Source organism: Heterodontus francisci, chromosome 7, assembly GCF_036365525.1.
Source record: "Heterodontus francisci isolate sHetFra1 chromosome 7, sHetFra1.hap1, whole genome shotgun sequence".
NCBI classification, from domain to species: domain Eukaryota; kingdom Metazoa; phylum Chordata; class Chondrichthyes; order Heterodontiformes; family Heterodontidae; genus Heterodontus; species Heterodontus francisci.
In genome coordinates, this window is record NC_090377.1 from 96,541,942 (window position 1) to 96,569,865 (window position 27,924).

At 42.0% G+C, this 27,924-nt stretch overlaps 1 protein-coding gene across 4 annotated transcripts in view; it reads right to left on the reverse strand.

The window, feature by feature from the left end:
- Window positions 1-27,924, reverse strand: part of LOC137372162 (serine/threonine-protein phosphatase 6 regulatory ankyrin repeat subunit B-like) — a 447,200-nt gene that overhangs the window by 33,751 nt on the left and 385,525 nt on the right. For 3 of the 4 annotated variants that reach the window (XM_068035690.1, XM_068035687.1, XM_068035688.1), the window contains exons 20-23: window positions 15,755-15,892; window positions 10,778-10,871; window positions 1,901-1,991; window positions 1,564-1,761 (exon numbers count right to left, since the gene is read on the reverse strand). In XM_068035690.1, coding sequence (XP_067891791.1) covers window positions 1,564-1,761; window positions 1,901-1,991; window positions 10,778-10,871; window positions 15,755-15,892 — 521 coding nt within the window. The remainder of the gene's footprint in view (window positions 1-1,563; window positions 1,762-1,900; window positions 1,992-10,777; window positions 10,872-15,754; window positions 15,893-27,924) is intronic. The other variant, XM_068035689.1, reaches the window with a different exon arrangement.

Consider the following 27,924-nt stretch of genomic DNA (forward strand, 5'->3'; position numbering starts at 1 on the left):
GCTAAATGTCACTATCTGTCAGTCATCCCACAAGACTGATAGCTTTAATCAGAAAGGAAAACAAAGGCATGCTATGGGCACAGGAAGAATTCAAATCCTTTTGTTTATACCTAGGTAGTGAAAAATTCCAGCATGACGCATCAAGTCATCATATTGATGGCCAATGCCTTATCCTGTGAGATTCATTATTGCAGCAATCATGACAAAGTCATTCGCAAAGGTTTAAACCTCATTCACATGAGCTGAATGCAGCAGTTTTGACCTACTACTAGTTGATCTCCCATAGCACTGTTCACCAAAATACATCTTTCTCTCACTTCTTCCTCTGTAACTGTCTCCCTGCTGGTCTCCTTTCTTTTTGTTTTCCTCTTTCTCTCTCTATGATTCATACACTTTCTTTTGTTGGCTTCTCTGTCTCCAACAACTCTTGCACATACTCTCATTTTGCAAGTATCTCCTTCTCTGTCTCCTCTCCGATCTACATGTTTCCTGCATCACTCATGTTTTTCAATTCTTTCTGTATGTCTCTCACTCACTTAAAAAAACATTATTCAGACCCCCCAAGGAACCCTGGAGCGAGACTTTAAACCAGGATTGCAAGCTCAGGTCAGGAGCATGTCAGGGTACAGAAACCACACAGTTGAGATCTTGGGTCAGCAAGGGAGCACGGGAAGAGCAGAGAAGAGGGCACGCTAGCTCACGGAGGTAGCTAAAACCCCTCTGCCTCTGTTGAGTTGAGTTAAATTTGATAAAACATCTTGGAGATTCATCAGACCTTTGTGTTGTTGCAGTGCAGACACATTTTAATGCCACCAAGTGTGTGCTAGTGGCACTCAGCCAGCAGCCATAATTACAATTGCAAATTTAGATGAATGCACCTAAAAGGTTTTTAAAGACTTCATTTTTAATTGCAGCACTGGGAAAAATGAAATAATGTCTCATGGGTAAGGGTTAATTTTTATGCAGCAGCTCAGCTGTAGTGACCGCTAGAATGAAAGAACTTGCATTTATATGGCATCTTTCGTAACCTCATGATAGCCCAAATCACTTTCGAGCCAATTAAGCATTTTTGAAGCGTAGTTACTGTTGTAATGTAGGAAACTGAACAATTAACTTGTTCATAGCAACATCCCACAAACAGCAATGTGATCATGACCAGATTATCTGTTTTTAGGTGTTGTTTGAGGCTGATAGTTAAGTGTTATTGCAAGCCTTAAAGAGAGGAGCTCACATTTTGATTCCGCCCTTCCTCTCCATCACAAGAGCTTGTTCTGGCACTGCAACACTTCAACAGTGCATACAGCATGCACAATGAAGGTGGCAGCATTAAAGCTGAGATGTGATCAAGGAGAGCAGACAAGCCATTCTCCCGGAACATGATGCCCAACTAAGTTCTTATTCCCTCTCAACGTCAGAAAAGCACCGCACTGAATGCAGTATTAATATTAAATAATCTTGCGGTCTTGTAAAATCAGACTTACAAGAAAGTGCACAAATGACTGACAACAGGAGTTCCCTTTCCATCCCCACCTAGTGTACACATTCAGCTGACAGAATCCTCACCTGTGAAAGACTGACCACAAGAAGGAGAGCTGTTTAAGTAACAAATGCAAGAATATTCCACTCCAATAGGCAACAGCTGTCCCAAATAAGAAAAGGAGAATCGATATCATTGCATTGGAGATGCCTTGTGCATTTAAAATAAGGATGTCAATTTCAGGCAGCATAAGAACGGACCACATCTCCTTAAACCAGTCATATCTGTAAAAACAATACACCTTCATCTCAGTTAGGAAGTAGAAACAAAGCTAGAAGCAGAGGAAATTTAAAAAAAATTGAGGGAATAAAACAAAACTATAATATTTTTGATTAACTTAAAAACTGAATTTGAAATGTTTACCTTAAAAGAAACACAGCAAGATTGACAAATGGAATAACTTTGTATGGTTTTGCTGCCACATTTAAGGCAATGTTGAAATCCAAGCAACGGCCTAACAAACAGAACATGATCATATTAGAAACATAGAAAAGTTACAGCACAGACAGAGGACATTCAGACCATCATGTCTGCACCAGCCAAAAAACCCAACCGCCCAATCTAATCCCACCTTCCAGCACCTGGTCCGCAGCCTTGCAGGTTACAGCATTTTAAGTGCAGGCCCAGGTACCTTTTAAATGAATTGAGGGTTTCTGCCTCCACCACTGATCCAGGCAGTGAATTCCAGACACCCACCACCCTCTGGGTGCAAAAGTTTTTCCTCATGTCCCCTCTAATCCTTCTACCAATCACCTTGAATCTGTGCCCCCTGGTAATTGACCTCTCCGCTAGGGGAAACACATCCTTCCTGTCTACTCTATCTAGGCCCCTCATAATGTTGTACACCTCAGTTAAGTCACCCCGCAGCCTCCTCTGTTCCAAGAAAAACAACCCTAGCCTATCCAATCTTTCCTTATAGCTGCAACTTTCAAGCCCTGGCAACATTCTTGTAAATCTCCTCTGCACTCGCTTCAGAGCAATTATGTCCTTCCTGAAATGTGGTGAGCAGAACTGGATGCAATATTCCAGCTGTGGCCTAACCAGCATTTCATGAAGTTCCAGCAATACATCCCTGCTTTTGTATTTGATACCTCGGCCAATAAAGGTAGGCATTCCATATGCCTTCTTCACCACTATATCTACCTGTCCTGTCACATTCAGGGACCTGTGGACATACACTCCAAGGTCTCTCACTTCTTCTACCCTCTCAATATCCTCCTGTTTATTGTGTATTCCCTTTCTTTATTTGCGCTCCCCAATGCATTACCTCACACTTCTCCCAGACTGAATTCCAATTGCCACTTTTCCGCCCACTCAACCAAACCATTGATATAATTCTGGAGTCTACAGCTATCCTCTTCATTATCAATTACATGGCAATTTTTGTGTCATCTGCAAATTTCCCAATCATGTCTCCCACGTTTAAGTCCAAATCATTAATATATACCTTAAACAGCAAGGGACCCAACACTGAGCCCTGTGGAACGTCACTGGAAACCGCCTTCCATTCACAAGAACATCCAAAGAACAAAGAACAGTACAGCACAGGAACAGGCCATTCGGCCCTCCAAGCCTGCGCCGATCTTGATGCCTGCCTAAACTAAAACCTTCAGCACTTCCGGGACCGTATCCCTCTATTCACATCCAATTCATGTATTTGTCAAGATGCCTCTTAAATGTCGCATTCGTACCTGCTTCCACCACCTCCCCCGGCAGCAAGTTCCAGGCACTCACCACCCTCTGTGTAAAAAAAACTTGCCTTGCACATCCCCTCTAAACTTTGCCCCTCTCACCTTAAACCTATGTCCCCTAGTAACTGACTCTTCCACCCTGGGAAAAAGCTTCTGACTATCCACTCTGTCCATGCTGCTCATAACTTTGTAAACCTCTATCATGTCGCCCCTCCACCTCTGTCGTTCCAGTGAAAACAATCCGAATTCATCCAACCTTTCCTCATAGCTAATGCCCTCCAGACCAGGCAACATCCTGGTAAACCTCTTCTGTACCCTCTCCAAAGCCTCCACGTCCTTCTGGTAGTGTGGCGACCAGAATTGCACGCAATATTCTAAGTGTGGCCTAACTAAAGTTCTGTACAGCTGCAGCATGACTTGCCAATTTTTATACTCTATGCCCCGACCAATGAAGGCAAGTATGCCGTATGCCTTCTTGACTACCTTATCCACCTGCGTTGCCACTTTCAGTGACCTGTGGACCTGTACGTCCAGATCTCTCTGCCTGTCAATACTCCTAAGGGTTCTGCCATTTACTGTATACTTCCCACCTGCATTAGACCTTCCAAAATGCATTACCTCACATTTGTCCGGATTAAACTCCATCTGCCATTTCTCCGCCCAAGTCTCCAACCGATCTATATCCTGCTGTATCCTCTGACAATCCTCAACACTATCCGCAACTCCACCAACCTTTGTGTCGTCTGCAAACTTACTAATCAGACCAGCTACATTTTCCTCCAAATCATTTATATATATTACAAACAGCAAAGGTCCCAGCACTGATCCCTGCAGAACACCACTAGTCACATCCCTCCATTCAGAAAAGCACCCTTCCACTGCTACCCTCTGTCTTCTATAACTGAGCCAGTTCTGTATCCACCTTGCCAGCTTCCCTCTGATCCCATGTGACTTCACCTTTTGTACCAGTCTGCCATGAGGGACCTTATCAAAGGCTTTACTGAAGTCCATATAGATAACATCCACTGCCCTTCCTTCATCAATCATCTTTGTCACTTCCTCAAAAAACTCAATCAAATTAGTGAGACATGACCTCCCCTTCACAAAACCATGCTGCCTCTTGCTAATAAGTTCATTTGTTTCCAAATGGGAGTAAATCCTGTCCCGAAGAATCCTCTCTAATAATTTCCCTACCACTGACGTAAGGCTCACCGGCCTGTAATTTCCTGGATTATCCTTGCTACCCTTCTTAAACAAAGAAACAACATTGGCTGTTCTCCAGTCCACTGGGACCTCACCTGCAGCCAATGAGGATGCAAAGATTTCTGTCAAGGCCCCAGCAATTTCTTCCCTTGCCTCCCTCAGTATTCTGGGGTAGATCCCATCAGGCCCTGGGGACCTATCTACCTTAATGCTTTGCAAGACACCCAACACCTCCTCCTTTTTGATAATGAGATGACTGAGACTATCTACACTCCCTTCCCTAGGCTCATCATCCACCAAGTCCTTCTCTTTGGTAAATACTGATGCAAAGTACTCATTTAGTACCTCGCCCATTTCCACTGGCTCCACACATAGATTCCCTTCTCTGTCCTTGAGTGGGCCAACCCTTTCCCTAGTTACCCTCTTGCTCTTTATATATGTATAAAAAGCCTTGGGATTTTCCTTAATCCTGTTTGCCAATGACTTTTCATGACCCCTTTTAGCCCTCCTGACTCCTTGCTCAAGTTCCTTCCTACTGTCTTTATATTCCTCAAGGGATTCGTCTGTTCCTAGCCTTCCAGCCCTTACGAATGCTTCCTTTTTCTTTTTGACTAGGTTCACAATATCCCGTCGACCATTACCCTTTATTTCCTGTCATTGAACCAATTTTGGAACCAACTTGCCACATTCCCTGTATCCCATGAGCTTTTAATTTTCTGATCAGTCTGCTATGTGGGACCTTGACAAATGCTTTACTAAAATGCATGTAGACCACATCCACTGCACTACCCTCATCAATCCTCCTTGTTACTTCCTCAAAAAACTCAATCAAGTTAGTAAGACACAACCTTCCTTTAACAAATCCATGCCGACTATCCCTGATTAATCCGTGCTTTTCAAAGTGACAGTTTATCCTATTGCTCAGAATTGATTCTAATAATTTGCCGACCATCGAGGTCAGACTGACTGGCCTATAATTATTTGGCTGATTCCTCGCATCCTTTTTAAACAATGGTACAATGTTTGCAGATCTCCAATCCTCTGGTACCTCGCCTGTATTTAGTGAGTTTTTGAAGATGATCCTCAGAGCATCCGCTATTTCCTCTCTGGCTTCCTTTAACAGCCTGGGATGCAATCCAACCAGCCCCGGTGATTTATCCACTTTCAAGGATGTCAGACCCTCTAGTACTTCCTCTCTCATTATGCCTATTGTATCTAAGATTTCACACTCCTCTTTTACTACAATGTCGACATCAACCCTCTCCTTTGTGAAGACAGAGACAAAAAACTCATTAAGAACCCTGCCCATATCTTCTGCATCCATGCATAAGTTCCCTTGTACACCTCTGATAGGCCCTACCCTTTCCTTAGTTATCCTCTTGCTTTCAATATGCTGGTAAGACATCTTTGGATTTTCCTTGATTTTATCTGCCAATAATTTTTCATGTCTTCTCTTTGCTTTCCTAATTTCCTTTTTTACTTCACCCCTGCACTTTCTATACTCCTCTTGGTTTTCTAAAGTATTAAGTTTTTTGTGACCATCATAAGTTTTCTTTTTCTGCTTTATCTTGCCCTGTATGCTTCTAGATAACCAGGGGGCCCTAGATTTGGCAGTACCACCGTTTTTTTTGTGGTGACATGTCTACACTGTGCCCCGAGAATCTTGCTTTTGAATGCCCCCCACTGGTTTGCCACTGATTTTCCTTCAAGTAGCTGTATGCAGTCCACTTTTGCCAGATCACCTCTCAGCTTCGTAAAATTTGTCTTGCCCCAATTTAGAACTTTTACTGTTCTATCTTTGTCCTTTTCCATGATTATGCTAAATTTAACTGTATTATGGTCACATTTATTCTAAAATGCACAGAATAACATGGAAATCCATAAGTTGCTGTCAGTGATTCTACACCTCTCCAGTGAGTGCAGTGTTAAGAACAAAGAACAAAGAACAAAGATAATTACAGCACAGGAACAGGCCCTTCGGCCCTCCAAGCCTGCGCCGATCCAGATCCTCTCTCTAAACATGTCGCAAAGAACAAAGATAATTACAGCACAGGAACAGGCCCTTCGGCCTAAGGCCCCCCCCCCAGAGTGCAGATCATGAGCAATCTTCTAACTGACGAAAACCTCTACTTTTAGTCAAGCTGAAATAACCCTTGAAAAAGTTACACCTTGTTGACTGAAGTGGAACTGAGTTTTTAATGGTGTACTAAGTTCATAATTACTACTTAACACCCTCACCAGTCCGGAAAAAACAATTCTTTATTTGCAAAATATCAAATTTCTCCATGATAATAAAAAATTCCATATAACCTTGAAAATAATTTTTAAAAATTAAAGTTTGTTCATGATGTTTTAGCTTTTAATCTAATCATAATCATTTATTTGGCTATCTGAAAATGTAAAATTGAAGGATAATAAGTGTTTTTAACTTTCTGGTTTGCTGTCTGTGAAAATGCTTCAATGTGATTGGCTACTTATCTTGTTTGCAGATATCATTGCTGCTGGATGCCTGGAGATCCCCTTGCCTGGGCACCAGATACAAACTGCCTTTGGGAAAGAGGAAATCCATTCCAGAGATCGCTACAACTTTATGGGCAGCTTTCGTCGAGGTCAGCGGTGAGCACTGTGCTTCGCTGCTGACCGCAAAATCCAGCCCATTATTAAAAATAGAAGTGTAATTTCATATTGCCATATAATTATATTACACAGAATATACATTGAGGCAAATCAGTCCATGCTGGCGTGAATGCCCCAATTGAGCCTACATTGTTCACACAATCTTCCCATTTCTCCACCCTTATATTGGAACTCAGTGCCAACTCTCTCTCCCAGGACACTGGGAAACTATGGTCCATCTATGACTTATCTAATCATTATTACTGGACCTGTGGTAATCCACTAGGAGACACTATTCAGGTAGAATGCACTCAATTTCTCCTTACCTGAACTGGAATATCCTGCCTACCAATGGCATATTGATCTAACCTGTCAAGCAATAAGAAAAGCCACCTAGACTAGAAGCAACTAATAAAAACAGATATAGAAACTTTCAAATGTCCAGCTGAGGAGAATGAACTATACCTCGAGATGTAACTGCAGTTTGGATTTGAGAGTTCCTCACAACTGACAAAGTTAGCATCATGATTACACTTTTTAAATATGTACACTTTTCCTTTAAGCACTCCTCACTGCCTCCAGCTACCATTCCTTCCTCCGTCTGCTAAGGAGGGAGACTATTCAATCACTGTGCATTTGGATAGCAGGGCTGGTTAGTGCTCCAGTTTCTAGTCGGTTGAAAACTGCTGCAATAAATGCAGAGTTAGTTTAACATGAGCTTAAGTCCCAGCACTCTGCTTCAGAGTTAACTGCTCTATTGCGAAAGTGAATGGAACATCCCATCACTATCTTTTTCCAGCCCTCTTCGCCAAACATACTGCCCTCTCACATCCTTCCCAGGTCATATAGTTCCAATACTCACGACGGTGAAATGGGCAGGCTGATCCCAGACCATCCACTAATGCCACTGTCTTGTACTGCTTTGTGGTATGCCAAGGCAACACAATGGAGATCCCATCCATTTCTTCTTCCTCCCTCAAGAGGAAAATTACTGGTTACCTCGCTATGCATATGAACATATGAATTAGGAGCAGGAGTGGGCTACTCGGCCCCTCGAGCCTGCTCTGCCATTCAATAAGATCATGGCTGATCTGATTGTAACTTCAACTCCACATTCCTACCTTCCCCCAATAACCTTTCACCCCCTTGCTTATCAAGAATCTATCTACCTCTGCCTTAAAAATATTCAAAGACTCTTCTTCCACCGCCTTTTGAGGAAGAGAGTTCCAAAGACTCATGAACCTCAGTGAAAAAATTTCTCCTCATCTGTCTTAAATGGGCGACCCCTTATTTTTAAACAGTGACCCCTAGTTCTAGATTCTCCCACAGAGGAAACATCCTTTGCACATCCACTCTGTCAAGACCCCTCTGCATCTTATATGTTTCAATCAGTTGCCTCTTACTCTTCTAAACTCCAGCAGACACAAGCCTAGCCTGTCCAACCTTTCCTCATAAGACAACCCGCCAGTTCCAAGTATTAGTCTAGTAAACCTTCTCTGAACGCTTCCAACGCATTTACATACTTCCTGAAATAAGGAGACCAGTACTGTACACAGTACTCCAGATGTGGTCTCACCAATGCTCTGTATAACTGTAGCATAACCTTCCTACTGTAGTATTCAATTCCCCTCGCGATAAATGATAACATTCTATTCGCTTTCCTAATTACTTGCTGTACCTGCAGACTAACCTTTTGCGATTCATGCACTAGCAAACCCAGATCCCACTGCATCTCAGAGCTCTGCAATCTCTCACTATTTAGATAATATGCTTCTTTTTTATTCTTCCTGCCAAAATGGACAATTTCACATTTTCCCACATTATACTCCATTTGCCAGATCTTTGCCCACTCACTTAACCTATCTACATCCCTTTGTAGCCTCCTTATGTCCTCTTGATAACTTACTTTCCTACTTATCTTTGTATCGTCAGCAAATTTAGCAACAATACCTTCGGTCCCTTCATCCAAGTCATTTATATAAATTGTGAAAAGTTGAAGCCCCAACACTGATCCCTGTGGCACACCACTCATTACATCTTGCCAACCCAAAAATGTCCTATTTATGCCTACTCTCTGTTTCCTGTTAGCTAGCCAATCTTCTATCCATGCCAAAATGTTACCCCTATATCATAAGCTTTTATTTTCTGCAATAACCTTTGATGTGGCACCTTATCAAATGTCTTCTGGAAATCTAAGTACAGGACAGCCACCGGTTCCCCTTTATCCACACCACATGTTCCTTCTTCAAAGAATTCCAATAAATTGGTTAAACATGATTTCCCTTTCAAAAAATCAAGTTGACTCTGCCTGATTACCTTGAATTTTTCTAAGTGCCCTGCTATAACATCTTTAATAATAACCTCTAACATCTTCCTTATTACAGATGTTCAGCTAACTGGCCTGTAGTTTCCTGCTTTCTGTCTCCCTCCCTTTTTGAATAAAGGAGTTACATTCACTATTTTCCAATCTAATGGAACCTTCCCTGAATCCAGAGAATTTTGGAAAATCAAAACGAACGCATCAACTATCTCGCTAGCCACTTCTTTTAAGACCCTAAGATGAAGTCCATCAGGACTTGGGGACTTGTCTGCCCGCAGCTCCAACAATTTGCTCAGTACCACTTTCTTGGTGATTGTAATTTTCTTGAGTTCCTCCCTCCCTTCCATTTCCTGATTACAGCTATTTCTGGGATGTTACTTGTCTCAACTATAGTGAAGACCGATGCAAAAATACCTGTTTAATTCATCTGCCATCTCCTTATTTTCCCTTATTAATACCCCAGACTCACTTTCTATAGGACCAACGCTCACTTTATTAACTCTTTTCTTTTTTCAATATCTATAGAAACTCTTACTATCTGTCTTTACATTTCTCACCAGCTTTCTTTCATACTCTAATTTTTCCATCCTTATTAATCTTTTAGTCATTCTTTGCTGCTTTGATATTTTGTCCAGTCTTCTGACATGCCACCCATCTTTGCGCAATTATATGCTTTTTCTTTAATTTTGATACTATCTTTAACTTTTTTAGTTAACCACGGATGGTGGGTCCTCCCCTTGGAATTTTTCTTTCTCATTGGAATGTATTTATTCTGTGTATTCTGAAATATCCGCTTAAATGTCTGCCACTGCATCTCTATTGACCTATCCCTTAACCCAATTTGCCAGTTCACTTTAGCTGGCTCTGATTTCATGCCCTCATAATTGCCCTTAAAATACTACTCTTAGCCCCACTCTTCTCTCCCTCAAACAGAATGTAAAATTAAACCATATTATGATCGCTGTTGCCTAGGGACACCTTCACTATGAGGTCACTAATTAATCCTATCTCGTTGCCCAATACCAGTTCTAGTATAGCCTGCTCTCTGGTTGGCTCTAGAATGTGCTGTTCTGAGATACAATCCCGAAAACATTCTATGAACTCCTCATCTAGGCTACCTTTGCCCACCTGATTTTTCCAATCTATATGTAGATTAAAATCCCCCATGATTATGTGGTCAGAACACTGGACTAATTTAAGGAATAGCTTGAAACCATATTGAGAAGTTGAGATTCTGCAAAGCAAATGTGGTAAAGTGAACAGGGTAGGAGGGAGCTGAACCAGTTTTTTGTCCCGTGCTGCAGGACATTGGTGCTACATTGTATGATGTGGAGCACCAAGTGACTATTTTGTTTACATATAAATTGACTCGTTAAAAAAAAAAACTGTAGACATTTTCTTGTTTCTTACCTTCAGAATAAAGATGGATTAGTTGTCTTCCAAATGTTAATAAAATGTTTGCAACAATATACATAGGCAGGTGTACACCATGGAATCGGACCAGCTGGAAAAATGCAACAATTCACTTAGCAAGCATAGTTAACATAGGAAGATAGGAACAGGAGTAGGCCATTCAGCTCCTCAAGCCTGTCCCGCCATTCAATGAGATCACGGCTGATCCGCAGCCTAACTCCATATACCTGCCTTTGGCCCATATCCCTTAATATCTTTGCTTAACAAAAATCTATCTATCTCAGATTTAAAATTAACAACTATTCCAGCTTCAATTGCTGTTTGTGGGAGAGAGTTCGAAACCTCTACCACCCTTTGCGTGAAGAAGTGCTTCCTAACATCTCTTCTGAACTGTCTGGCCCTAATTGTTAGACTATGCCCCCTAGTTCTAGAATCTCCAACCAGTGGAACTAGTCTATCTTTATCTAGCCTGTCTTTTCCTGTTAATATCTGGAAGACTTCGATCAAATCACCCCTTAACCTTCTAAATTCCAGCGAAAACAGGCCTAATTTGTGTAATCTCTCCTCGTAACTTAACCTCTGTATTCCAGGTATCATTCTTGTAAACCTACATTGCACTCCCTCCAAGGCCAATATATCCTTCCTAAGGTCTGGTGCCCAGAACTGCTCACAGTACTCCAAGTGGGGTCTAACCAGGGTTTTGTACAGCTGCAGCATAACCTCTGTGTCTTTATACTCCAATCCTCTAGATATAAAGGCTAGCATTCCATTAGCCTTTTTGATTATTTTCTGCACTTGCTCATGGCATTTTAAAGATCTGTGCACCTGAGTATCTTTGGACATCCACTGTACTTAACCTCTTCCAATTTAGAAAGGACCCTGCTCTATCCTTTTTTGGTCCAAAATGGATAACCCCACACTTGTCCACATTGAAATCCATCTGCCACAGTTTTGCCCATTCACCTAGTCTGTCAATATCTCCTTGCAATTTTATGCTATCATCTAGACTGTCTACAATGCTGCCTAACTTTGTATCATCAGCAAATTTGGATATATGACTTACTGTGCCATCATCCAAGTCGTTAATGAATAATGTGAATAATTGAGGCCCTAACACAGACCCCTGTGGGACATCACTAGTTACATCCCGCCAATCGGAGTACTTACCCATTATCCCCACTCTCTGTTGCCTACCACTCAACCAATTTCCTAACCATGTCAATAATTTGCCCTCAACTCCATGGGCTTCTACTGTAGTTAACAGTCTCTTATGTGAGACTTTATCAAATGCCTTCTGGAAGTCCATATAAATAACATCCATAGACGTTCCCCTGTCCAATACCTTAGTCACCTCTTCAAAAAATTCAATGAGATTTGTCAGGCATGATCTTCCCATCATGAATCCATGCTGGCTGTCCCTGATTAACTGAAATTTTTCTAGGTGTTCAGTCACTCTATCCTTGATTATAGACTCCAGCAACTTCCCCACCACAGAGGTCAGGCTAACTGGTCTGTAATTTCCTTGGTTCCCCCTCTCACCCTTCTTAAAAAGTGGAGTGACATGTGCAGCTTTCCAATCCAGAGGGACCACTCCTGAATCTAGGGAACTCTGAAAGACTATAGTTAGGGCATCTACAAAGCGCTCCCCTACTTCCTTTAACACCCTCGGATGGAAACCGCCAGGTCCTGGGGATTTCTCACTCTTTAGTTCCATTAATTTCCTTGCTACTGATGTTTTACTTATGTTAATTGTATTAAGTCCCTGTCCCCTATCAGCTATTAATTTTTTTTGGGACTTCCAGCAAGTTATCCTCCTTTTCAACTGTAAATACTGAGGCAAAGTAATTGTTCAACATGTCTGCCATTTCCCCATTATCAATGACAATATCTCCATTTTCAGCTTTTAGTGGGCCTACATTGCTCTTGACCACCCGCTTTCCCTTTATGTAACTATAAAATTTCTTCTTATTGATTTTGATGTCCCTTGCAAGTTTCCTTTCATAAACCCTTTTAGTAGCTCTTACAAGCTGCTTTGTGACGCTTTGCTGGTCTTTGTATCTATCCCATTTGGCCGGATCTGTGCTGCATTTTGCATTTTTGTTTTATGCTATCCCTAATCTCTTTAGCTGTCCATGGCTGTTTTTTCTGTGAAGTGGAGCTTTTTCCTCTCGGGTATATACTTGCTCTGTATTTCGTTAAATGTTTCTTTAAATATTCTCCACTGTTCTTCAGTCGTTTGGCCCATTAACAGATCTTCCCAGTTTACCGTGGACAGTCTGTGTCTCATCCCGGTAAAGACAGCCTTACCCAAGTCTAAAATTTTAGTAGCTGATTCGTGCTTTTCACTTTCAAACGCTACCTTGAATTCGAACATGTTGTGATCACTATTTGATAAATGTTCACGCACAGTTAGGCTACTAATTAAATTTGGCTCATTACTCCACTAAATCTAATATTGCCCCTTGTTACATCTAGGACATATTGCTGTTAAGATTATATTTGAAGACAAAAGCCACCGCTATGCATTTAACAAGTACAACATGAACACATACAGTATTTGCTCCACTGCCCCCATATATATAGCTCTAATAAATGTCTAAATAGCCACAGCATCAGATAACCAGAACATGGTTGATGAGATACTTGTTTGGTCATGATTTGAAGCCCCCACCAATAACAACTTGTATTTATATAGTGATTTTAAATGTCATAGAACATCCCAAGGCGATTTTACAGGAGCATTAAAAAGCACAATTTGACACCGAGTCACATAAGACGATATTATGGCAGATGGTCAAAAGCTTGGACAAAGAGGTCGGTTTTAAGGTTTTTTTCTTATTCATTCTGGCCAGCATTTTCTGCCCATCCCTAATTGCCCTTGAGAAGGTAGAGAGCTGGAGAAGTTTAGGGAGCAAGTTCTATAGTTTAGGGCCCAGGCAGTTGAAGTCATGGCCACCAATGGTGGAGCAATTAAAATCAGCTCAAAAGGCCAGGATTAGATGAGCGCAGATATCTTGGATGGTTGTGGGGCTGGAGCAGATTACAAAGACAGGGCGGGGCAACGCCTTGGAGGGATTTAAAAACAAGGATGAGAATTTTTAAATCAAGGCATAGCTTAATCTGCAGCTAGTGTAGGTCAGCAAGCAGAAGGGTGATGCGGAATGGGACTTGATGTGAATAAGGACTTGGGCAGCAGAATTTTGGATCACCTCAAATTTAGCGAGGGTAAAATGTGGGAGGTCGCCCAGGAGTGCATTTGATTAGTAAAGTTTTGAGGTAACAAAGGCATGAATGGGGCTTTCAATAGCAGATGAGCTAAGGTAGGGGTGGATTCGCGCAATGTTACGGAGGTGGAAATAGGTAGTCTTAGCGATGACACAGATATGTAATTGGAAAATCATCTTGGGGTCAAATTTGACACCAAGGTTGCGAACAGTCTGGTTTAGCCTCAGACAGTTGCCAGAGAGGGATGGAATTGGTAGCTAGCGAATGGAGTTTGTAGTGGAGACTAAGATGAATGGATTCATTCCTCCCAATGTTTATTTGGAGGAAATTTCTGCTCAGCTAGTACTGGATATTGAATAAGCAGTCTGATAATTTTGTGATAGTGGAGGAGTCAAGAGAGGTGGTGGTGAGGCACAGCTGGCTGTTGTTCGCATATGTGTAAAAACTAACAATGTTTTGGGTGATGTCACTGAGTGACAGCAGGCAGATGAGAAATAGGAAGTGGTCAAGGCTAGATTCTTGGGGAACACTAGAGGTAATGGTGCGGGAGCGGAAAGAGAAGCCATCGCGGGTGATACTCTGGCTACGATTGAATAGATAGAGTGAAGTGCCCTCCAGCTAGAGGACGGTGGAGAAGCATTGGAGGAGGATGGTGCTATCAATTGTGACAGGTCGAGAAGGATGAGGAGGGATAGTTTACCGTTGTCACAGTCACAGAGGATGTCATTTGTGACTTTGACAAGAGCCATTTCAGTAAAATGGCAGGGGTGGAAACCTGATTGGAGGGATTCAAACATCAAGTTCCAGGAAAGATGGCATGGATTTGGGAAGCAGCAACACATTCAAGGACCATGGAGAGGAAAGGGAGGTTGGAGATGGGGTGGTAGTTTGCAAGGACAGTGGGGTCAAGGATTGGTTTTTTGAGAGGAGTGATGACAGCAGTTTTGAAGGAGAGAGGGACACAGAACCGTTAACAATATCACCTAGCATGGGGACCAGGAAGGGAAGTTGGGTGGTCAACAGTTTAGGAAATAAGGTTGAGTGTGCAGGAAATGGATCTCGTGGATAAGAGGAGTTCGGAGAGGGCATGAGGGGAGATGGGAGAGGAGTTAGAGGAAGGTACAAGTTCAGGGATAGGGCCCCGAAAGGGGGGGGGACTTTAAAGGAGGTTTGGCCTGATGGGCAGGGGAGGGTAGGCAAGGGAAGTGGTAGAGGCAGCCGATTGGATGGTCTCAATCTTAATGACAAAGAAATCCATGAGCTCCTTGCACTTATTGTTGGCGCTGAGGGTGGAGGAGACCGTTTAAGACAACGGTTAGCAGTAGAAAAAAAACGCGTTATTTTTGCATCCCAGGATGATCTTGGAATAGTCAGCAGTTTCAGCAGGCAAGAACAGGGCCCAATACCGCTTTTTGTGGCTCAGCCAGATCGGGCAGCTGAATGGTTAAACCAGTTGTCAGCCATATCTTTTCAAGTCTGCGTTGTCATGCACAGAAGGAGCCGTGGAAGTCAACTGTTAAACTAAACCACAAGAACATTCACACTTGTACCACAGTCAAAATGAAGTAGCGATCACGTGACCCCCTCATTGAGTAGAAATCAACACACCTGTCTGTGAAGAAACTCATTTACCTTGTCTGAATAGCTCTGGGGAGAACCTACTGAAATTGAAAGGAGCACCATTGCATATTGATGACTCTTATCTGTATGAACGAATGAACAAAGGGTTCTGGAGACAAGCTGACTCACAGTCCAAAACAAAATGAAAAGATTTAGAGTAGCACCATCAAAACAGAATGGTCCCCATTCAGTCATCAACAGATCGCCATGGTTTCCATATCCTAGGTCCATTGTGTGGTTACACCAGGGAAGAGAGCCATGTGTTACCTAACAGAAAATCAAAGGTGATGGAGTTTTACCTTAAAAAGTTGCCCTCTGAAGAGAGGGGAGATTGAGAAAAACTAACATATGCCAGTCCAGCCAAAGGCTGTGATGTTGGACCAGCACAAGGAAGAAGCCCTACTGCTAATTCTACACTTCAACTTGCTGCAGCAGAGAACTTAAAGTGACCACCGCCTCCACTTAAAAGTTTTAACCACCAGAGATCTTCAACACCTCAGCAAGTTCACGATGCTACGACCAGGTGAGAAAGGTGTCTAGGAGTCTTTTACTGTCTTCACCTGGTCTTATTGTGGTTTAATTTTAAACACACTGTGTTTTGAGCTCCCCCTTGGTGAATCCTTGTTCACCACTTTCCAATTATAAGGCAAAGAAATGAGCACACCAGGTTTTCTTAGGTTTAAGGAAGAAAAATGAACTTTATTAAACTTAAACTCTAATTCGGTTAACGCCTACGGATACACACCGTGCCCCACGTTAACATGCATACGCGATACGCACATGCAAATGGGGACAGAAAAGAGAAGAAAAATAAAGTAATAGTTTTTTCCAGGGGTGGACACACAAGGAAGTAAGGTTGGGATGTGGAAGGGGGATGTGAGTGGCAAGTGAGATAAGGAAGTGATCAGAGGTGGCCTTATCTGTGATTGATATGATGGAAGTAGCAAAGCCAGGTCAACGGGGTGGCTGTGAATATGGGTTAGGGTGTTTACATGGAGTCAGAGATTAGGGAGGATAAAAGAGCAGTGGACTCAGAGGAGAGAGACCATGAGTTGAGATAAAGGTTGAAATCACCGAGGATGAGAAATCGCTTGGTGCAAAGGCTGAGGGAGGGAAATGAAGTGAAGTACCAAATCTATCTATCAACAGGGTTTTGTTAGCTCGTAATCTGGTTATCGCAACAAACTGTTATTCGCCAAATAAAGCTCAGGAAACAAATAATCAAAACTAAACTTAGTTTTAACAATAAAACAATGTTCATAGCAGTCGGACACATACTTGGATGATAATTGTAACCTTTGTAAGACCATTTGTTCCCAGAAAAAATACATTTCTTTAAATGATATTGCATAACAAATCTTATGACAATGTTAGATTTAGCTTTATTACGACATTGCAAAATGTATCAAAAATAGACAACCCATGCATCCAGATATTTAAAAATGCTGTTATCTAATTCACATTCATTAGGGCATCACAGGGACTAAAGGCAAAAAATACTAATTGGCAAAATTAAAATAAGTTTGTTCAGTCAATAATCAAAAGATTGACTAAATATGATTAGGAATTTAAAGCACTTTGATTTTTAAGAAGAACCAATGAACAATGAGTAAGCAGCAGAAAACTGAGCAATCAAATCATGCCTTTTATTTGAAATATATCAATTCCCAACTGGTTAATAGGAAATACCTGTCCTGAACTGGCAAATAGCAAAATACAAGAGAATTGGTTTGAATCACCACCTTGAATTTTTCACTGTGCTGAAAATGTATCAGTAAATGTAATGGTAGCAACAAGCACAAAAGAAAACAGCAACTTCTGATGAGACAACCATAGGTGAAAGAAAAATAGGTAAAAGCCTTTTACAACCTCATGACATCCCAAAGCACTTTACAGCCAATTTAGTACTGAAGTATAGTCACTGTTGCAACATAGGAAACACGGCAGCTACTTTGTGCACAGAAAGCTCCCACCAACAGCAATGAAATGAATAACAGCTAATCGTTTTAGTAGTAATGGTTTGCGGTTAAATATTGGCCAGGACAACAGGGAGAACTCACCTATTCTTGTTGGAAATAGTACCATTGGATCTTTTACCTTTGCCTGAGGGGACAGGTTTGACATCTCGTTCAAAGAACACCACCTCCAACAGTGCAGCACTCCCTTAGTGCTGAACTGGAAGCATCTGCCTAGATTATATGCTCAAGTCTCTGGAGAAGGACGTCTGACTCAGATGTAAAAGTGCTATATTGAATCAAGGCTAACACTTGTCCTGCAGTTTCTTAGATCAAGGCTGGAATGAGGTTCTCCACTAGGTTTGAGAATAATTGATGAAAGGTAAAAAAAAAAAATTTGCCTGATACTTGCTTACTTCTCAAACTGTCAGCAGAATGTTGGGGGAGAGGGAACATCACTGCACAACCACAGCCTACTTTGTAATTTTGTGAATGATCTGTGTCCTCTGCTTATTTGTTTACAAACCCAGTAATGCGTCATACAATTGTAACAGCACAAGAGGCAGCCATTCGGCCTACTGGGTCCATGTCGGCCCTCTGCAGAGCAATCCAATCAGTCCCATTCCCTGCCTCTATCCCCCCTGTAAGCCTGTAAGTTTATTTCCCTCAAGTGCACATTCAATTTCCTTTAGAAATCATTTATCATCTCCACTTTCACCACCCTCATAGGCAGCAAGTTCCAGGTCATTACCATTCGTTGCGTAAAAAAGTTCTTCGTCACATTCCACCCCACACCCCCCCCCCACTCCCCTGCATCTCTTGCCCAAAACTTTAAATCTGTGTCTCTTAACCCATGTAAGATCAGCTAATGGGAATCGCTTTTCTTTGTCTACCTACCCAAACCTGTCAGAATCTTGCACATCTCTATCAAACCTCCGCTCAATTTCCTTTGCTCCAAGGAGAACAACCCCAGCTTCTCCAATCTAACCTTGTAGCTAAAACCTCTCATCCCTGGAACCATTGTGGTAAATCTCCTCTGCACCCTCTCAAGGACCCTCACATCCTTCCTACAGTGTGGTGACCAGACTGGACGCAATTACTCTGGTTGTGGCTGAACTAGAGCTTTATAAAGGTTCAGTGTAATTGCCTTGCTTTTGTACTCAATACCACTATTTATGAAGCCCAAGATCCTATATGCTTTGCTAACTACTCTCTCAATATGGCCTGCCACATTTAAAGATCTATGCACATGAACCCGCAGGTCCCTCTGTCCATGTGCAGGCTTTAGAACTGTACCATTTAGTCTATATCGCCTCTCCCTATCCCTTTTACTAAAATGCAGCACCTCACATTTCTCTGTATTAAATTCCATCTGCCACTTGGCTGCCCATTCAGGTAGCTTATCTACGACTGTCAATTGATATCATCCTCACTGTCTGCCACACCTGGTGCCAGCACTGACCCTTGAAGAACACCACTGTTTACTATCCTTCAGCCTGAAAAACAACCATTTACCACGACTCGCTGTTTTCTGTCCTTAAGCCAATTTTTATCCAAGCTGAGACTGACCTTCCTATTCTATGAGTCTCAATTTTGGTAACCAACCTTTTATGCGGTATTTTGTCAAACGTTTTCTTAAAATCCATATGGACAACATCCACCGCATTCCCATCATCAACCTTCTCTGTTACTTCATCAAAAAAATCAATTAGATAAGTCAAGCACGATCATCCTTTTACAAATCCATGCTGGCTCTCCCTAATCAACTCCAAGTGCTTGTTGATTTTTTCCTTGATTATTGTTCCGAAAACCTTACCCACCACAGATGTTAAAACTGACTGGCCAGTAGTTACTACGAACGTCCTTAGACTCTTTCTTGAATAATTTGCCACTCTCCAATCGTCTGGCATCTCCGCAGTATCTAGGAAAGATTGGAAGATTATGGCAAGCCCTTCCACTACCTCCACTCCCAGTTCCTTCAGCAACCTGCGAAGCAAGCCATCTGGACCAGGCAACTTATCCACTCTAAGCATAGCCAGCCTTTCCAGTACATCCCGCTGATTAATTTTCACCTCATCCATTACCTCTACCATCTCCGCTTTTATTGATATTTTGTCAGCATCCTCTTCCTTAGTAAACACACTACTCATGAAGTATTTTGTACTCATTAAGCCTCTCATGTATCACCCTCTTTGTCCTTAACGGGCCCCACCTCGCCTCTTACTACCTGATTACTATTTACATGCCTGTAGAAGATTTTTGGGTTCCCTTTTACGTTGACTGCCATTCTATTCTCATATTCACTCTTTGCCAGTCTTATTTTCCTCTTCATTTCCCCTCTCAACTTATTATATTTGGCCTGGTTCGCATTTCAAGAATTCACCTGAAATGTATCATACACCATCTTTTTTTGTTTCATCATATTCTTTATTTGCCCTCGTCATCCAAGGAGCCCTAGCTTTGCTTCCTTTACCCTTTGCCCTTGTTGGCATGTACCTAGCCTGTGCCTGAAACATCTCCTCCTTAAATATCACCCATTGCTCTGTTACAGATTTTTCTGTCAATCTTTGGTTCCATTTTACCCTGGCCAGATCCCCTCTCACTCCACTGAAGTTAGTCCTCTTCCAATTTAGAAGTTCTCCTTTACATTGTTCCTTGCTCTTCTCCATCATAAGATTTAGATCATCAATGGTCACTCTCACCCAAGGGTTCCCCCACAGACAGTTGGCCAGCATCATTCCCCAGCACCAGATCCAGCAATACCTCCTTCCCACTCCTTTCCCTTTACTCTAACAACACAGGTTTGTCCAACTTTTTCGCGTGGGGGGCCACATTACAATTTTTGTCTTACATGGGGGGCCTGTGAGACAATTTTGGTAAGATAAAGGCATAAAAAATTATCTTACTATTAATCAAAACAACAACAAACATGCATTTTTGTGAAGAAGCTTCAAATGAGAAGACTAATTTATTGATTTATTTTCTCATCACTATGTTGGACACTGATTTAATGAGATATCTGGCATTTTTTTGCTTGCATATGTAGTCAATATTTGCCTGCAGAACTCTTGTAGCAATGCGGAGTATTCCAGATTTGTTCCTCCAACTCTCTCACCATTAGCAGGCCTACAGAATACCCCCAGCAGCGTGATCCTCCTCTTTCTGCTTCTTAACTCTAACCAAATGGATTCAGACTTTGTGTACTCGAAGACATCCTCTTGCCAAAACTACAATGTCTTCCCTCATCAGTACCTGCCACCCCACCTCCTTTCCTTCTTCCCTATCTTTTAGAACACTTAGTATCCCTGAATATTAAACACCGGTCCTCACCATTTTAAGCCAGATCTCCGTTATTGCAACTATATCATATTCCCACATGGCTATTCGTGCTTGTAGCTCACCAATCCTATTCACCACACTCTGTGCGTTTACATACATGCATTGTAAACCTGTCTTTGTATTTCTCGTAGTTCTTCTTAGTCTGTTCCTATCTAATATGGTACTACTTCCTTCTCTAGTACTATCCAACATTCCTTTATGCACCTTATTCCTCTTTTCTACTTCCATATGCTGGTGCCCACCCCCCTGCCAATTTAGTTTAAGCCCTCTCCAACCACACTAGTGAACCTTCCTATGAGCACATTGGTCCCAGTCCTGTTGAGTTGCAACCTGCCTCTTTTGAACAGGTGTTGCCTGCCCCAGAACTGGCCCCAATGACCCAAGTATCTGAAGCCCTCTTTCTTGCACCATGCCTCAAGCATGCATTGATCCTCCCTCTCTTCCTATTTCTACTCTCTGGATGTGGCACTGGGAGTAATGCAGAGATCAGAACCTTTGAGGTCCTACTTTTTAACTCCCTCCCTAGCTCCTGAAATTCTGACTGTAGAACCTCAACTGGCTACCCGACCCAAACCCAATGGGACCCGACGACATGTGTCGGGTTCAAGTCGGGTCGGGTTGCACTCCCGGGTCCGGCATTCGGGTTCGGGTCAGGCTGGGTCGGATACGCTCTATCACAGGTTAATGTTAATTTAATTTTTGGATTAGAAAGGAGGTTTGGTAACAGTAATTTTAAGCTTGTGCAGATCAGCAACAAAGTGAAAAAAGGATGGTTGGGTTGGGTCGGGTCGGGCACGGGAAAAAAATGGAAGGGCTCGTACTGGGTTGGGCTTGGGTCAGATGTGGTTCTGTCAGGCTTGGGTCAGATTTTTTTTTTGCAGACACGAGCAGGCCTTTACTCAATACCTGCTCTCTCTCTGTCATTGGTACTGACCTGCACCACAACTTCTGGCTCACTCCGTTCCCCCTGCAGAATATTCTGCACCCTCTCTGTGACGTCGTTTACCCTAACACCAGGGAGGCAACACACCATGCAGGACTTACAATGATAGTTACAGAAATGCCTGTCTGTCCCTCTAACTATGGAATCTCCTATGACAACTACATTGCTACTCTTTGTTAAATTAAAAGCAAAATACGACAGATGCTGGAAATCTGAAATAAAAACAAGAAATGCTGGAAATGCTAAGCAGGTCTGGCAGCATCTGTGGAGAGAGAAGCAGAGTTAACGTTTCAGGTCAGTGACCCTTCTTCAGAACTGGCAAATATTAGAAATGTGAAAGGTTATAAGCAAGTAAAGCGGGGGTGGGGCAAGAGATAACAAAAGGAGGTGTAGATAGGACATGGTCACAGAATAGCTGACCAGAAGGTCATGGAGCAAAGGCAAATAACATGTTAATGGTGTGTTGAAAAACAAAGCATTAGTACAGATAGGGTGTTAACGGACTGAAATTGAACAGCCGCAAGTACAAACATGACAAAAAACAGTAGATGAGCAAACTGAACAAACTAAGATGAAATAAAATAAAACAAACACAAAAAAAATATAAGAAAAAAATAACTAAAAATAAAAGTAAAATGGGGGTGGGGGGGGGGCCGTTATGCTCTGAAATTATTGATCTCAATGTTCAGTCCGGCAGGCTGTAGTGTGCCTAATCGGTAAATGAGATGCTGTTCCTCAAACTTGCCTTGTTGTTCATTGGAACACTGCAGCAATCCCAGGACAGAGCTGTGAGCATGACAGCAGGGGGGAGTGTTGAAATGGCAAGCAACTGGAAGCTTGGGGTCATGCTTTCGGACTGAGCGGAGGTGTTTCGCAAAGCGGTCACCCAGTCTGCGTTTGGTCTCCTCAATGTAAAGGAGACCACATTGTGAGCAGCAAATACAGTATACTACATTGAAAGAAGTACAAGTAAATCGCTTCTTCACCTGAAAGGAGTGTTTGGGGCATGGGCCTGGCTACTCTTTGTTGATCCCTCCCATGCAGTTCCTTTCCCACTGATGCCATGGTCTGGATTGCACTCCTTCAAGGTACCACAACTGCCAGCAGTCTCCAAAGCTGCATACCAGTTTGACAGTGGCACACACTCCAAAGACTGCGGGGCACTTCCTGCCTCTTCCTACTCTTCCAGATGGGCACCCATTCGCTATCCTGAATTCTCACTGCCTGTGGGGTGACCACTTCCTAGAACGTACGATCTAGGAAACTCTCCTGCTCCCTGATGCTCTGCAATGACTGCAGCTGCTCCTCAAGCTCGTAAATCTTGAGCTCAAGCAGCTGGAGATGTTTCCTATACACATGGTCATCCAAGCCACATGAAGTGTCCTGAAGATCCCACACGGCACAGGATTGCAAGCAACAGGTCTCAGCTTCCCATCCATGATCTAAGAAAAATATTTCTCTTCCCTCTTTTATAATTTAGTTAGCACCTTGAATAAACTATTAATTTTAATTAAAATGTCTCTAGATCTGCTCTGTGCTAATACTATTATTAATTTAGTTAGTTATACTTACCCCAGAATTGGAATTCTGTTAATTAATCTAAACTATAAATTTAATACAGTACTTTATCGTTTCCCCAAGTGTTTTATTGGACTTGCAATGATGCACAGCTTTACACTGATGGGTCTTCTGCCAGGTGTCATTGTGACATAGTGGGAACTCAGATATCTCTACCTAAAACCTCTTTTCCCTTCCCCTCCCTTACTGGGATTATCATGGTTTACAGTTTACAGACAACGGTACATCTGCAGATGAAATCTCATGTTTTGTATTTCTCAAAATAAATTTATCCTTTATCCAAATCTATCCTATTTAGAGCCATGTCAAGGTCTTCAAACAGGCACATTTGAAAAAGAACTCCAATTACTATGCTTACAATGTCACAGGTTCCTTGGATCTGCTGTTTGTGATGAAGACGTGCTTTGCCGAAAGATGATTATTTTTAATTTATCGGTTGGAAACCTGAATTAAACTTTAATAAGCAAGCAGGAGACAAAGAACTGATAAAAGGATCCCCGGTAGCAGCTGAACTGGCCAATGCAATTTGCATCTAAATACCTCACATACCAAAGTTTCGAGGTGGAGATGACTGTCTGGTTAATCTCCCACCAGAACAATGGCTTGTGAATTTTGAATGAGCTACTCGCCTTACCCCCACTAACATGAGATTCAATGTCATCTTGGAACATTAATACTGGTGGAAACGGACCTCAAAGGGTAAATACTAAAACAATGGGACCCGAGAGAGATTGGAATTCTCAAGACTTGAACACATTAAGATGCAAAAGAGAGAATACATTGGGCCATCATGTGGCAAACTCTCCATCTGTGTGAAAAAATGCAGTTTCTTCTGTCAAGAAAACACGATATGCCAAATGAGAAATATTAATTCATCAGTTGGAAACTTAAACATTTAATGGAAAAAAACCTACTGTTAACTTTTTAAAAACCGACAACGAAGATGGCCTCCGCAATTGCATCTAAATACCTCACATTCCAGCACACCGAATTGGAGACACAAGTCAAACAAGAAGCCCAGCCAGGACAATGCTTTGGCTAACTGAGTAGATTATCCAGATCACCCTCGTTAGCGGGACATTCAAAGTCACCTTGAGGCAATCAGGCATTCATGAGTGGAGATGTCCCTCCAGGAGGTAAACGCCGGCAATACCACCTGAGACACATTTTGGATTTTAGACTTTGCACCTCATTAAAAACAAAAGGGATTGACAGAACCATATGACCATCTCCCCAGGCTGTGTAACACTGGGAGTTTTGTTACACAAAAAAAAGACCAGCAGTAACTGAGACTGCTGCAGTACAGAAGGCTGTGTGCCTTCCTTTCTCTCTCACCAGAAAACATCAAGTTTGAAAACCGTCTGTTGCTGTGGATCCAAGCCTACAGATTGCTTGAGACCAGGGGAAGAAAGCCACCTACAAGACTGTCTCCCAGAAAACCCTGAGCCAAGTGGGCCAGCCACAAAGTGCACTTTGACCAGCCAAAAGCTTCAAGAATACAACTTAAAGCCGGAAGACACCGAATCATCCAAGCTCACAGACTGTGTATTTAGGTTTCATTTATTCTGGACTTTAATCCAACCACAAAATCTACTTTCCATTCTGTAATCAATTTGTGTGTGTGTGTGTGTGATTCTCATGTGAATGTGTGCATGAATATGTGGCGTATTTTTATATATTTTTAAAAATTGGGTTTAAATTGTTAAGTGTAATAAATTTGCCTCTTTCTTGTTTAAACTCAAGAAAACCTGTCTGACTGGTTCTTTCAAAATCACATTAAAGGTAAAAGATAAAACACTCAGTGAGGTGGTAAGTACGACCACTGTTCAAAAAAACGAATAAACCCTGCTGCGGTCAAATAAGAGGAAGGGCAAGAGGGGCGACTGTGATCCCCTCCTCACCTGGTCTTAACACTTCTCTCTACAGTGGACATGCACCCGAGTTTGACCAGTTCAGGACCCAAGTGGGAGTCTGTCACTCTCCATGCAATCTTGTAAGTTCGAACCCGGCATGCTGGCTGCAAAACATCCCAGTCTATCATTGCTGCAGACAGAGACCCCAGGGAGAAAACTATTTACATCACTGTCTCCAAGAAAACCCTGAACCAGGTGACCACCTCTATCAGTCAGAAACTTCAGGACTATGTGTTTAGCCAGACGATAACGGAATTACCAGACTCCACAGACTGTATACACTTTTATTTGTTCTGGACTCTAACCCAACCAATCTATTCTTCACTCTGTGACTGATTTGTACATGTCTGATTCTCGTGTGTGTGCGTGTGAAAGTTGGAGCGTAGTTTATTATTTTACTTAGATTGGATTTTGGTTTTAAGTACAATAAAATAACTTCTTTCTTGTTTAAACTCAAGAAAACCTGTCCAATTGGTTCTTTTATGATCATAGCACATAAAAGGGTTAAACACTCACTAAATTGGTAAGCATATTTACTGTTTAAAAGAAATAAACCCTGTTGTGGTAAAACAAGGAGAAGGACAAGAGGGGAGCCTTTCAACCTCTCCTCACCTGACCGTAACATGAATACTCCACATAATGGGCAGCCCTGCCACAAGTATCAACCTGTAGTGTTCACAAATGATATATTGTCCCCTTGCCCAGGATATCTTACAGTTTATACCTAAGTGCTCGGACTATTTATCTATCAGCATAGCTTTTGGAAGCCTATATTAGAGCAATATATTTACTGTGGAACGAGCTAAGAGTTCATAAACTCTGCCAATATGCTGAACAAAAACACAATTAACTGAGGACAGAACAGTGTTATCATAAATTAATGAAGTTGTACCATACATGCTAAGCTGTCAGCATTATCAAATAATCTTTGTTTAATTGTTTTTCAGGGTTAGATTCAGAAATAAGTGATGTTGAATGAGGGCAGGGGGATGTTGGTGTTGAGTGATACAAGGAAGCAATCAGAGATGGCCTTGCCGCTGATCGGCACACAACAGTAGAGAGGCCATGGTAGTGGTGAGATTCAGGGGGTAGTTGTGATGTGCTTAAGAGGGCTTCTCTGTTTGGAGAGGTGCAGGGAAGGCAGGAGAGCATAAATTTACAGGAAAGAATGCAAAGGGAATTGAGATGAAGATTGAAATTGGCACGGTTGAGAAAGAAAATAAAATAAGGGAGGATAATTCTGTGAAGCTGGATGGGTTTGGGATGGTGGACAAGAAGGCCTTTTAAGGAGAGGCGATGTTCTAATAGGTTCCCAAAATCTTTCCTTGAGGTGCTTTTGAATTTCAAACATTACCTATAGTTTGTGAAGGGGAACATGGGAGATTGAGAATTAATATCTGCAAAAGAAATCTCATTTTAACAAACTCATGAATCAGACATTTGTAAATAATGCTTTGTTCAGAATACACTACCATGCTGGCTGAAGAAATATGGTCGTTGTGACTTATGTATACATATTCAGTCTCTGAAGAACCCTTGACCCCAAACAAATAAATGATCTATTATCACAAACAGCTAAACCTTTCAAGACTTTATCACCACTTAGATCTGTTTACAGTCTAAATATGAAGGTGGTTCCAATAATTAGTAACAACTTGAAGCACAGAATGTTCTGAACTGGCAAGTTTTAACTTTTTCCACACAAAGGGTTGTGGAAATCTGCTACTCTCGCCCCAAAAAGGATGTGGATGCTAGCTCAGTTAAAACTTACAAGTCTGAAATCAATAGATTTTTGTGAGGCAAGGGTAAATGAAGTTGAGGTACTGATGTCATGGATTGATTGTCAGAACAGGCACCAAGCTGTTACGACCTCAGTGAGACTGTTAACGTTAGAACTCCCCAGACCAATTTAAAGAACTACCCAACAAGATCTCACATTTTAAGACTTGTATTGTAACAACTAAACTAAAAATCACTATCAACTAAAACAAATTGGCGAAGTGGCAAGAGACAGAGTGTAGGGATAATAGGCAGGTACTCGAATTGGTAGGATGTGATAACGTGTATCCCGCAAGGATTTGGGACCTCAACTATTCACCGTGTTGGTTAAAGACTTAGATGATGGAACAGAAAGCCACATATCCAAATTTGTTGATGACACAATGATAGGAGGGATTGTGAGGAGTGTAGATGGAAGCCCCATAAAATTACAGAGATACAGATAGATTAAGTGAATGGGCAGAACTGTGGCAAATGGATTTCAACGTAGGCAAATGTGAGATCATTCACTTTGGACCTAAAAAGGATAGAACAAGGTACTTTCTACAAGGGGAAAGACTAGAAACAGTGGAGGTTCAAAGAGACTTGGGGATTCAGGTTCATACATCATTAAAATGTCACAATCAGGTTCAGAAAATAATCAAAAGGCTAATGGAATGCTGTCCTATATGTTTAGAGGACTAAAATCTTCTTTGGCCTCCTTGTCTCGGGAGACAATGGGTAAGCGCCTGGAGGTGGTCAGTGGTTTATGGCTGCCCGCCAGCTCTGGCGATCACTGGCAACTGACCCCCA